This window comes from Catharus ustulatus, chromosome 2, assembly GCF_009819885.2.
Source record: "Catharus ustulatus isolate bCatUst1 chromosome 2, bCatUst1.pri.v2, whole genome shotgun sequence".
Lineage (NCBI taxonomy): Eukaryota > Metazoa > Chordata > Aves > Passeriformes > Turdidae > Catharus > Catharus ustulatus.
In genome coordinates, this window is record NC_046222.1 from 53,212,097 (window position 1) to 53,224,482 (window position 12,386).

The following is a 12,386-nucleotide window of genomic DNA, read 5'->3' on the forward strand; positions in this document are numbered from 1 at the left end:
AAAAGTCAATGGACACATGTGACAGGATTTCCTGTTTGTTTATTTGTTTTGGTAGTCATCGTTCTTGAATCCTCTGCACATGCAAGGGAAGAAAATGTGTTCCACTCACTGCTTTCCTCTACAGGCTCTCACATCAATTACCCCTCTCTTGCAGGGAATTGCAGTACTCCTCTGAGGATTACAAAGCTTAACACTTACCTGCCATCAACTGGACCAGAAGGTTGCTAGAGGCTAATAAAGCCAAACCAAGAGTTTTATTCTTTCCAAGGTTCTAGGTTAAACAAGAACCTTTGGCTTCAAAGCTAACAGGCACTTCACCAGATCAATCTCAAATAAGACCTGTCTATATCTTACAGTCATGTAAGGACTGTTTTAATGTTTTCCCCAAGTTTGGGAAAAGGGATCTATATTAAACTTATTTCCTGGTGGGGTCCATCACAGAAGATGGCTGCTTCATAAGCATCTCTGAGTGGAATGAATGTATGTGCTCTTTGTAGATGTGCAGAGAAGAGCATTTCCCACACGTGCTATTTTAGCATCCATAAGGCCTACTGAGTGACCATATATTTATTTCCAGGTTGCATTTTGTTTCTATCCTGTGGAGGATTAGATCTGATTGTTAAAAAATGATCACATCTGGGGCAGGTTCTTAGACTTCATTTCTGCAAATTGTTGTCCACTCTTGGATTGAGGGAAGGGCTGAATGAGTTTGCTACAAGGAATTAGCCTTATGTCCCAAGATGTTCAGTGTCACTGAGAATACCACATGGTCTGTTTCAGGCCTTTTTTTAATAAGATACTGAAAATAAATTCAAGAATGGCAAACATATGCACACACAGACACACACACACATACAACATTCAAGTCTCCTTTTCCTTGGGTAAAGTAGTTGGATTGGCCAAAGCTTACGCATTATTGTCAATTCTTCCACTTCTTAGTGGATGTAATAATTAATTTGTCTCCTGTTTTCTGTCTTTGCTGTTCCTTGAGTTCACATGAAATTTGTGAATTCTCCTATTACAGTGAAAGGAATAGGAGGTTTGGACAAAAATTGCCTAACCAAGTCTACAGGATTTGGAACTGGTCTTTTGTAGCTCCACAAGTACTGTGAAAGGAGTGGGATAATCATATCTAAACCTGGCAATAGCATTTTTTTCGCTAAGTACTCAGTCAGAAATAATTTAAAATATTGATCTTATCTTGGGTAAATCAGTAACCAAGTCCTGGAGTGCCTTTATTATGGAAGCTTTCTTCCTTTCTCTTCCCCATGCCGGTTTACACAAATGAATCTCCTGAGGCATGTCTCTTTAAAGAAATTAAGGAATCTGAGATGTATAAATTAGCCTTTTCTCCCTTATAGTTTCAGCATAATCAAGTATTTGATGATATCCATTTTGGAGATCTGAGGTCATCTCAACGCCTTATTGGATATCCTCCCAAATCTATTCTCTTTAAACTTGTTTTCCAGATGAACTGTTTTGCTCCAGAATCTTGAATTTCTGTTGTACTTTTCCCTGCTGAACCTACTGTCTCTTCTCTATTTTATCTTCTAGACTAGTACTTGCTCTGGCATAAGGATTTCCAGACTTTTGTTTTGCATGTAATTGTTTGGTTTTTATCTTTGTTGCATCACAGACTGTCTATGTAATTGGTCAACGAAAGAAGCTCTTGCTGAAGAATCCTGTATTTGGGTTAAACAGGCTTTTGAATGTCAGGATGAGTTGGGATAATTTTATGTCATGTTCTTGTGTTGAGCAACTGTACAAAATGACTGATTGTCTTCTCCAGTAGTTGCCTGAACAGTTTTAGACAGTCTTCAGAGTCTAGAATTTTAGAATACATGTTTGCTGAGATTTCACTGCATCACAGAATTAACTAGGTTGGAAAAGACCTTTAAGATCATCAAGTCTAACCAATGACCTGACACCTCCTCATCAACTAAACCAAGGCACTGAGTGCCACATCCAGTCCTTTTTTAAATACATCCAGGGACGGTGACTCCAGCACCTTCCTGGGCCAACGATTCCATTGCCCAGTCACTCTTTTGATGAAGAACTTCTTTCTAACATCCAACCTAAATTTCCCTTGGTGCAGCTTAGGACTGTGTCCTCTCATTCTGTCAGTTGCTGTGTGGGAGAATAGTCACACCTCCCAGCTGACCACAGCCACCTTTCAGGAAGTTGTGGAGAGTGCTAAGGTCACCTCTGAGTCTCCTTTTCTCCAGACTAAACAATCCCAGCACTCTCAGCCGTTCCTCACAGGGCTTGTGTTCCAATCCACTCACCAGCCTTGTTTACTTCTCTAGATTCACTCGAGAATCTCAACGTCCTTCCTAAACTGAGGGGCTCAGAACTGGACACACGCAAATTAATTATGAAAATAATGTTTACATTAAAATAGTGCTATTGGTGCATCTTACTAACACACTGGAATAATATTTTCCTTGGGAATCTTGCAATTTATTTCACCGAGATAAAAATGGATCTGCTTTAGTTTGTTTCTTTCAGCAAAAGTTTCTTTTTTTTATTCTCTGTCTATCAAACTTGAATAAATTTGGAAAGTTCTCCTTCAGAAGGTGAAAAAACAGCCTTTTGTGGCAACCTTGTAAATTAAATTCTTCATGCTTTATTTAATATTTTCCTTTTAATATTATAATTACTCTTTTAAAGCAAAGCAAATTTTTCAAGACTACAGCAAATGTACAGTTATTCTTAAGGATATGTGGTTCCTCACTGTTTCTTGGCATGGGAAAAGAAGAGATACTGAGTTGGCGTTATCGTAAGGCATTTAGACTGTATGTACTTTTGGCCAAAAGACTTCAGTTACAAAACAAAAACCCATCCTGTGTTGTCACTGTGCTTCACATTTCTATGCTAATTGCTTTTAGCTTGGATTGTATGATAATACATGTGTTTGATATGTGTGGTTTGTTTTTGTCGAACTCCATTATCCTGTCTCATGTTCTTGGAGTGCCTGAAGTAGTTTCACTAATCTGTCAGCATAGTATGTACTTGTGGATAAATATAGACGTGCAGCCACTCTGTGAGTGGTCATCATCATATGCTGAAGCTAAAAATTACCCCTTTGGTTATGGAAAGGCTGAGCTGATCTGCAGGCCTGCTCTAGCTCACACATTGCAGGTCTTCAGCATTTGTCTATTGAGAAACAATACCAAGAAACTGGAGGAAATGTCTTCCTCACAAGCAGTGAGGAAGTGTGAAACAGGATTATGAAACAACTAATTTATCTTTCAATTTTAGTTAGAAAAGGATTCTAACTTTTCTAACTGAAGGAGTGGAACATTTCAGGTATTCACAGGCTCATGGATATTACAGTAGCATGTTGGAGAAAATCCAGCGTGATCGGCTTTATAAAGGGGCTCGGTAGGTATGAAAATACTGTAAATAGATGTTTGCGTTTGTCTTACTGGTTTGTTCATTGTTGCTAAAGTGTAAATTTGACACAGTTTACTAAAAAAATGCAACCTCTGCTTTTCTGCTTAAAGATACTGAAAATTCAGTAACTGTATGGCTGAAGTTATATTCAGTGTAGCACAGATTCTTGGCTTGTGCATTATGATCGTTCAGTTGTTTTGATTAATCTTGCAGCTCTAAGAAACATACCTTCAGTGCAGATCGTAGCAGGGGCTCTCTTATGATCATTTAATTTTGTACTCATCCCCAGTATCAGCTTTTGATCGTGTGTTGCACTAGAACTACTATGCTTTTTTACAGCTGTTTTTCTGATCAGGGAAATGATCAATACATGGAAAAATCTAGCAGTGATTTTACGTCAGGAGGCCTTTCTGTAGCTGTAGGGTATGGTTGTGGTGACAACCATGTGTGATATTTCACTGATACTTCCATATTTATTCCTTGTCTTTAATTATTTTAAAAATACATAAAATTGAGAAAATAATATGGTTATAGCCTGCGCTAAACGAAAATGCTCTGTGGGATAAGAGTATAATTTGAAATACAGCTTATTGCACATTTAGTAGAAAAATAAAGGACCATGTTAGAAACAAGAAAAGATGCTTCAGACAGAATTACACCCCCAAATGGTACAGACATTTTATAGTTGATCTAACATGGTTAAACTTTGTTACAGATTTTCATAATACAGGAGCTTTAAATATGTATACAACTTTCTAAACTTGATCTGTAGATTCTCTGCTATGGCAGAGTCCTTGGGCACCAGGGTTACCATGGTCTCCTCCATGTGCATCACCATTCATTCTCTTTGGGGATGAGCTACTTTTCTCTAGGTAAAGGGTTTAGCTTAATTCAGTACTTGTGTAATACCTTACAATATGTAGACATTCAAACTAAATGCTTCTGTGGTCACTTCTGGTACTTCTCTTTGTATAGCATTTACTATTTTGAAATCAGGCAGAAAAAACTAAATTTGTTAAGGAAATCAGTGTCTCAAGTATAACTCCTTCCTTCCACCTACCTCCCTCCATATATCTTCTCCATGAACTGCATGAACCCACAAAAGCTATACATGGTGATTTCTCATATTAAAATTATGAGGGAGTGTTTCACTGGTGTAGATGACAAAACTGAGCACATCTTTTTTATTGCTGTTTCTAAGGTTCCCATTATAATGTGTCAACACAAAGCGACCAACCAGGGATGACTTGAATGCAGCTACTTCTTAAATTTTGAGTTCTTGATTTCTAATTTTATGTCTCAGAGGCAACTTTTTTTTGGTGATCTTTATAAGGCTGTCGGTCTAGGCATAAAAGCCATATTGTTAGAGCTCATGCGTTATCAGTATAGGTATCAGTGACAGTCTTGTCACTGGGCCAGATTTTTGCAATGCAAATATCAAACATATGCAAATGCTGGAGCTAATGAAGCTGGAAAGATGCCTTAGAAAGCCAAACCTAAATATAATAGTTCATGATCAACCCCAGACCTTCAGAGTATTGGCAGTGTTAGCTTTTGGACTAAAGATGCTTAAATGGAGTTAACAGCTACAAAATGGTATTTTAAAAAATTGAACTAAATCAATGTCATATGTCAGTCATTTCTCTTAACTGCTGTAATTGCTGTAGTAATGATAGATGTTAACCCCCAGGATGTGCTTTTTTTCTGTATTTGGGGTAAGGCTGAAAAGTTCTTTATTTCCGAGAAGAACTAGAATAAAACTTTTTGCTGCACTGGCAAATCTCACAGACAATTACATTCCACTATTACAGTGTGCAAATATGTGATTTTTCAGTTAGATGTCTGAAAAAAAATTTAAATCCACCTGTGTCACAGACGTAACAGAATCATTGTTAAAAGGCTTCCTGCTAACAATGACTATGTGGATTTAAATTCCAGTCTCAGAATCCTGGCTGAATGCTACGGTGATTGAAGATTAGGGTGGCAGCTCCCAGGTAGCATGGCTAAGGCTTTTTAAACTTAATTTGACCAGGACGTGGAGCGTACCTGCTCTCACACACGACCTGCCTGCCTCCCTTCAATCCTGCTTGCCAAAAAATTCTCCTGACTGAGCACTTGGAGATCAAGATGATTTCATGGGTAGATGTGAACCGGTCAAAACCACACATTTGGCAAATATATTCCTAATTGTAAAAATATTGTCTGACTCCATCCTAAAACTATTTGTGGAGAGATTTCCGTTGCTGGGTGTATTTGATAGCCCATAAAAATTTGCATCTGATCCTTTGCATCCCACTGTCTTCATGTTTAAGTTTTAAGAGAGCCTAGGTGATGACAGAAGAGCAGTAGCATTTACACTCTTCTCTGGTGGCACTTTTTTCAGTACTTTGAAGTAGATTATTATTGAGAACAAAAGTGCATTTTTAGAACAATTTTATGTAATATAAATGTAGGGCTGTTTTATATACTTTGTATTATGCAAAGAGTCCTAATGCCAGGAAGATTCCATTATAATGCTTTTGCCCTCAAAAATCAAGTGAAACTGCAGGAAACAAATCTAGCAGGAAACATCTGTTGCAGTGGGAGAAGTGCTGCTGCTGTGCTGAAGAGTGATGCTGCACCTCGCCAGTGAGGGGTTATTTTCAAAGAAAAGTATAGCTTTGTTATGCTTGCAGAATAATAGCTACATGAAGAGGAGCATTTTTGTCTTCTATTATTGTCATATAGGAAATTCTAAACTGATTTTTCTAAAGGAAAACGTTCTCTTTTCTCTAGCAGATCCTTTTTGTTTTTCAGTGTGTAACTTTGAGTTCTGATTTAAATACTCTCAAACCATAAAGTTTCTTCTTTTAAATTTTTATTTTTTTCTGTTCAGCAATGAAGTCTTAAAGTCCACAGGAAGGATCAAAAATCTAATTTATCCTTAAAACAATCATATATCACTAATAATTGACAATTAATTTCAGTAACACTTGCAATTCTGTTCCTCAAAGGAACAGACTAAAGGTGTTAGATGTGAGACAACCATCATTGTAGTTCATTTTTCTTTCTCTCTTTCTTTCTTTCTTTGCAACTTGGATGAGACACAAAATGTAACACTCTGGAGTGCAGTGCTATAGGGAAGTGCTGTAATGGTTTTAGTTCACAGTGTTTCCATGGTTTGTATTGCATTAAAGCATCTCTGTCCCAATCACCAGTAGCACTCATGGGCATTGCGACACTTTTATTACATTCAGAGTGGATAATGGCTGGTCTTGCCAGTGTTTCTGAATTTGCTATTTTTAAAGTCGCTGGCAAAACTAACAGAGAGAGGATGCTACCAGTACCTCCCTGAAAACCAAACATGACTTTCATTGCCAATAAGAGATGAGCCCTGAGGATCTGGGGTTGTAAATTTTATGTGTGAAATGGTAGCATTTGAAGTGCTTCCGTCTATTTTTCCTTCATTCACAGAAAAACAGCAAGTAGAGTTCAGTCTAGCATACAATATCTTGATACTCATTATGGGGAATTCAATCACAGGATAATTTAGATTGGTGGTAGATCACCCTAGTGGTTGATTAGTCCAACCCCAGGTTGCTCATGAGTTAGGGAATGTTTCTCACGACCTTGTCTGGTCAACTTTCAAGTGTCTCCAAAAGTGGAGTTTCTGCTGTATATCTGGAAAACATGTATCCATGTTTGATCACCCTCTTACAGTGGAAATTATTTCTATATATCTAATAGAAATTTCCCACATTCAGACTAGTGTCTGTTGCCTCTTGTTCTGTCATCCTCAGCTCAAAGAAGAATCTAGTTCCTCGGCATCTTTGCAATACTCGATTAGGTAGCTAAAGAGTGCTAAAGAGTCCAGCACTCTCAGCCTTTACTAATCTAGCAAACCCCTGACCATCTTTATGGTCCTCTCTTGGCCTTGCTTCAGAAGAGCAATGTCATTCTTGTATGGGAGAGCACAAAACTGAACGAAACACACCAGGTGTAATCTCAAAAGTGCCAGATGAAACTGTAGGGTTTGGTACCTTCAGGAAAGCTAATGTGTAATTAGTAATTTCATTAATATAAGCCGCATGTCCGGGTGTCGGCGACTTTTCGTTCTTTGTCCATATATAAGCCACACCGGATTATTAGCCACACTTTCATTCGCAGTGAGGATCCACGTGCAACTTTCACAAAGTTGCCAATTAGTAACAGAATCACGGGATTGTGGGTTTACTGGCTCGACTCAGGGCTGGGCGAACTCGGCTCGGTGCTGCCCCACCACCACCGGGGCCGTGTGGGCTCGGCTTGGCGCTGCCCCACCACCAGGGCCGGCTGGCTGCCGCTTGGCGCGGGGCTGCCCTGGCACCGCTGGGGCCAGGCAGCTGCCACTCAGTGCTGCCCTACCGCTGCCAGAGCCAGGCGGACTCCGACTCGGCTCAGGGCTGCTGTGGGCTCACACTTCCGGGTTGGCAAATTTCTGAACTTCATTCATATATTGATCACTCCGGAGTATAAGCTACACTTCCAGGTTTGGACCAAAATTTTAGTCAAAAGGGTGCAGCTTATACTCGTGAAATTACTGTATTTTTTGGCCATGGAAAACATTCCATGTCTGACTCTTCATGTAAGATTTAGACTGGTAACATGTATGTTGTTTCTTGAGTCATTCTTGATGGACCTCAGTATAGATTACAGGAAGAATAAGACCCTTTACAAATCAGCATAGTCAAAAGACCAGACTCCTAACTTTTGCAAAGCTAAACCTTGCAAAACGGTTTAAGTTTGAATAGCAATTAAGAATAAATTTTTGCTACTTGGCAACTGAGTTACAGGTCTGACTTGCATGCAAAAGATAAAAACTGAGGATGTTTTTCAGTTAGGTGTCAGCAAGTCTTACCATGTAAAAAAAAAAAAAAGAGGATTGAGTATGCACAGCATAGTAAACACCACTCAATTTTAGCATAAAAGATTTGGTCTTTGATTTCTTCTTCCAGTTAGGTAATGTGTATTTTACCTATGGTTCCATGGGAGTTATATCAATGTATTATATATTTCTTTGATTAGCAGTTAGTCTCCCATTTTGCTTTGGCAGTGTAGTGAGCTGTTGAGGTGCTCTATGAAAGTTAAACCATGTTGAATTACCCAGAAGTAAATGTGTCTCTTCTCCCTTTCAGCTTCTCCAGTTGGTAACGGATATATCAAGCCACCTGTCCCTCCGGTTTCTGGTACACAGAGAGAAAAAGGACCTCCAACCATGCTGCCCATCAGCATTGACCCCGACAGTAAACCAGGAGAATATGTCCTGAAGAGCTTGTTTGTTAACTTCACTACTCTGGCTGAACGCAAGATTCGCATCATCATGGCAGAGCCTCTTGTGAGTAAAAAGAAACTCCATGCATTTATATATATGTACTGTGCTTTTTTTAAAAAACAGGCTTACTTGCTCTGCAGTGAAGAATATTTTGCTGCAATCTGCGTTGGAGTTTGATAGTGTTTCCCAAAGTGTAAGATATGCTGCTATGGCAATTAGAATGTTGTGGGAGAGGGCAGAGGTATGCAAGATATGCCAAAGGGGTGACATGAAAAGGAATTAATATTTAATTTCTGTTTGCAATATGGGCACGTGCTAATGGGATTGAGAGGCAGAAGAGGTGTCAGCCAGCATAGATTTCACAGCTGGGAGAGCAGTCACTTGAGTCAAGATGTATTAGAAAATAATGAACTATGATAAAAATAGTATTTTTGAACATTACAGGTTTTCACCCAAAACATGGAAATGGCTACAACTGCTGGTCTCTCTTTTATTTCTGACAGTAGTAGATTTCATAGTCTAACAGAGGACTATGGCACCTATTTTTCAGATAGGAAAAACATGCAGCAACTTGAAAAAGGAGTTACATTACAAGGTCTTGCACAGTGAGAGAGCCATTGTTATTTGTATTTTTAGGCAAATTTAGCATACAAGTATGTCTGTTACAATTTGACTTATGTAACTGAACTTCCAGGACTCTGCTCATTTAACTTGAGATTACATTTCATATATATTCTTGTTATTTTGATTAAGGTAGAATATTTCTATAATTTATATTTTAGTTCTGATGAGGCAAAAAACCTGACTGAAATCTCTACTTCTGTACAATAAGAGAATTTTAACAAAATCGTAGAATGTTTTTGTTATAAAGTCCAATGTAGAATACTTAGTTTGGTTCCCCATATTCAGGATATTTTGAAGAGCAGAATTAAAATTTTCTTTGTTCTGATGGCATCTGTTTAGCTTTGATTTAGATTCAGAAGCATTTGATGCTTGGAAAGTTTTACCAGGCTTTCTTCTGAAACATTAGCTTAGATGCAAGATGACAGAACTATCTTACATAATTTGGAAGTAACACCAAAAAAAGCTTACAGTAAAGAATATTATGACAAAAATCTATTTTTTTCTTCTTTGATGAGTTCCCTCCAAATCACAAAAAGTAGAATAAATTGACAGTCATAGTGTAGGTTCTTTTAAAAAATAAAATACCAGCAACTATTTATTACCATCCAGTCTTCATGTGATGCTCAGAGAACATCTTTAAAATTTTAAAACAAAATGTGCATAAAATTACTTGACAAGATCAGGAAAACAGCAAGACAACCAGTACTGAATACATAATTTCCTTGCAGCACATTTGTTAGTATTAAACATGAAACTCTGCATTTTCATATAAGATTTCAGGCATGGATTTATTCCCATTTCACCTTGTGTTAAAATGATTTTAAGTTACTGTGTGGTAATATGTTGGGTTTTTTCACTTGAAACTATTATTATCTGAATGTTGATCTTATTCTGGTTCAATGGAATTTTATTTGGTAAATTCTGGACATTTATTTGGTAAATGTAGAATGTAGAAATACTACAACAGACTGGAATGTCACCTTCTTGTCATCATTTTCAGAATGTATTTTTTACAGGGGTCTGACCATGAGACACTAACAATAATTCAATTACATACTCACATCTCATTAGTACTAATAAAACTTACAAGTCATGGCATGCTGCTATTTGAGGCTGGTTGTGACCAATGAGTCAGCAGGATTCTGTAGACATGCAGTCAAAATGATCTTGAAATAATTAAGTTGTAATGAAAGAAGTGACAAGGGAAAATGGCAAAAATTATTCTCGAATAACAGCTAAGAATTTAAGTCTACCCTTTTTGTGATGTAGCTGCTGGATGTTTAGCAGATTTGTTCCCACATTTTACTCTACTGATTAGAAATGTGACCACGAAGTCCCAGGGATTTGGGAGATGAAGTTTATAAATTGATGGTGAAAAGCCTTTTGGCCTGTTTTCACAATAGGCAGTCAGATGGTGAACTCTTTGAAGTTTATGTTCTAATTAAACTCAAGTGCACTTCAAAGAAAGTCAAACTTGCACAGTGCTCAACACTGAGATGTTTCTAGTTTGATTTCTCCAAGTCATTACAAGATATGACAGTTTAATTTTATAATGAATGAGGAATATTTGGGATATCTTCTAGAGAAGATAAAATTATCTGTTTATAATATTGTTGCCTTTGCATCTCTTTTATCACATAGTCTAACTCACAGTGAAGCCCTGAAGTTACTATGGTTAAATTAAATATTTACTGACACCTTTTTTACCTAGATTATTCTTTTCATGCACCTATTCTGCCTGCTTATATTTTCTGTTTATCATTCTATTTATCTATTTATCATTATCATTTTTCTATTTATCATTTCTCTCTGTTTTGTTGGGTTCTCTATGCCCATGTGATATATAGGTTTCTTTCTTTTCTGATGCACACAGAGCCAAAGTGTAAATTAAGTGTTCTGACAACTGTGTTGGAAAACCGTGTTTGTGTCACACCATGAGTTGCAGATGCTAGAAAGGACTAGAAATCTTTGCTGTCTTCTAGGGTGTCAGTGAAGGACAGAGCAAACCGCACCCCTTCCATGAAGCTTCATCTGGGATAGCAATATTCCAGTGGGAGAGAAAGCAGAGGGCAATGTCACCTACTTCTGCTGCCTTGGCTGGCAACTGATTATAATTTGAAATTTTGGTTACTGGATCTGGCAGTGATCATCATAAAAAACACACTTCCCAGTTAATATATTTCCTAGACATGAATATAATGTCAACTATCCACTGCTATGTCTTTAACAAGTCAAAACAGAAAACTTTTGTTTCCAGATTTGACATTTTTTAACTTTGTCTGCAGACTATTTTATTCAGGTCAGTTTTTCCCATTTTTAGGATCTCTTATTTATAAAATAATAATTCAGTAATTTGAAGTTCACAATCATGTGGCTAATTTTTAATGATTAACTACTGTACCCAGATTGTCAAATTGTATTATTTCAAAGTATTTGATGGCAGACTTGATTGAAGTGGATTGTCCAGTTTATAAAATTAAATTCCCATAAATGAAATGTAAATAATTTTTCCTTGATAATCTTTAACAATTTCTTGGTTCTTTTCTGTAGATAATTTGTTCTTATTTGTAACAAATATTAAAGATTTTATCCCGCAGACCTTTTTTCACAGCTCATTTAATTCATATTAATTTTTATCAATTTTTATTCTAAATCTTCTCTGCATTGCTTCACATATAAACACAATTTGATATTTTATTACTGCTGATTTTTTTCAAGTAGAGGTGACCTTGAAATGAAGCTAGAAAGAGGAAGTGAGGGAAATATTCTTACCAGTTCAAATGAAAGAATATGTTTCATAGCTCTGTAAAGAGGAAGCCCAGAAAACAGTTTTCCTTTTTTAGGACTGTTGATTATCACTTTGGGTAATAATTCATCCTGTGCATACAGAGCAGGCTAATCTTTAAATACGGCTTTCAGCAGTACTTACACACAGCTGTAGACATTGATAAAACATAGGGAGCTACAGGCATTGACAGTTGTTAATGGTTAATTTAGCTGTTGGTAAACTTTCATTATGCTCTTCTCCTGCAAGCATCTTCTTTTAGTGAGCTTGTCTAAATTCAGGATCTCTCTG

The 12,386-nt window shown here is 37.2% G+C and overlaps 1 protein-coding gene across 8 annotated transcripts in view; it reads left to right on the forward strand.

The window, feature by feature from the left end:
- The window catches only part of FRY (FRY microtubule binding protein), a 201,094-nt gene that overhangs the window by 58,118 nt on the left and 130,590 nt on the right, over positions 1 to 12,386 (forward strand). For all 8 annotated transcript variants that reach the window (XM_033053179.1, XM_033053180.1, XM_033053174.2 and 5 more), the window contains exon 2: positions 8,550 to 8,749. In XM_033053179.1, coding sequence (XP_032909070.1) covers positions 8,630 to 8,749 — 120 coding nt within the window. In that variant the 5' untranslated portion in view covers positions 8,550 to 8,629. The remainder of the gene's footprint in view (positions 1 to 8,549; positions 8,750 to 12,386) is intronic.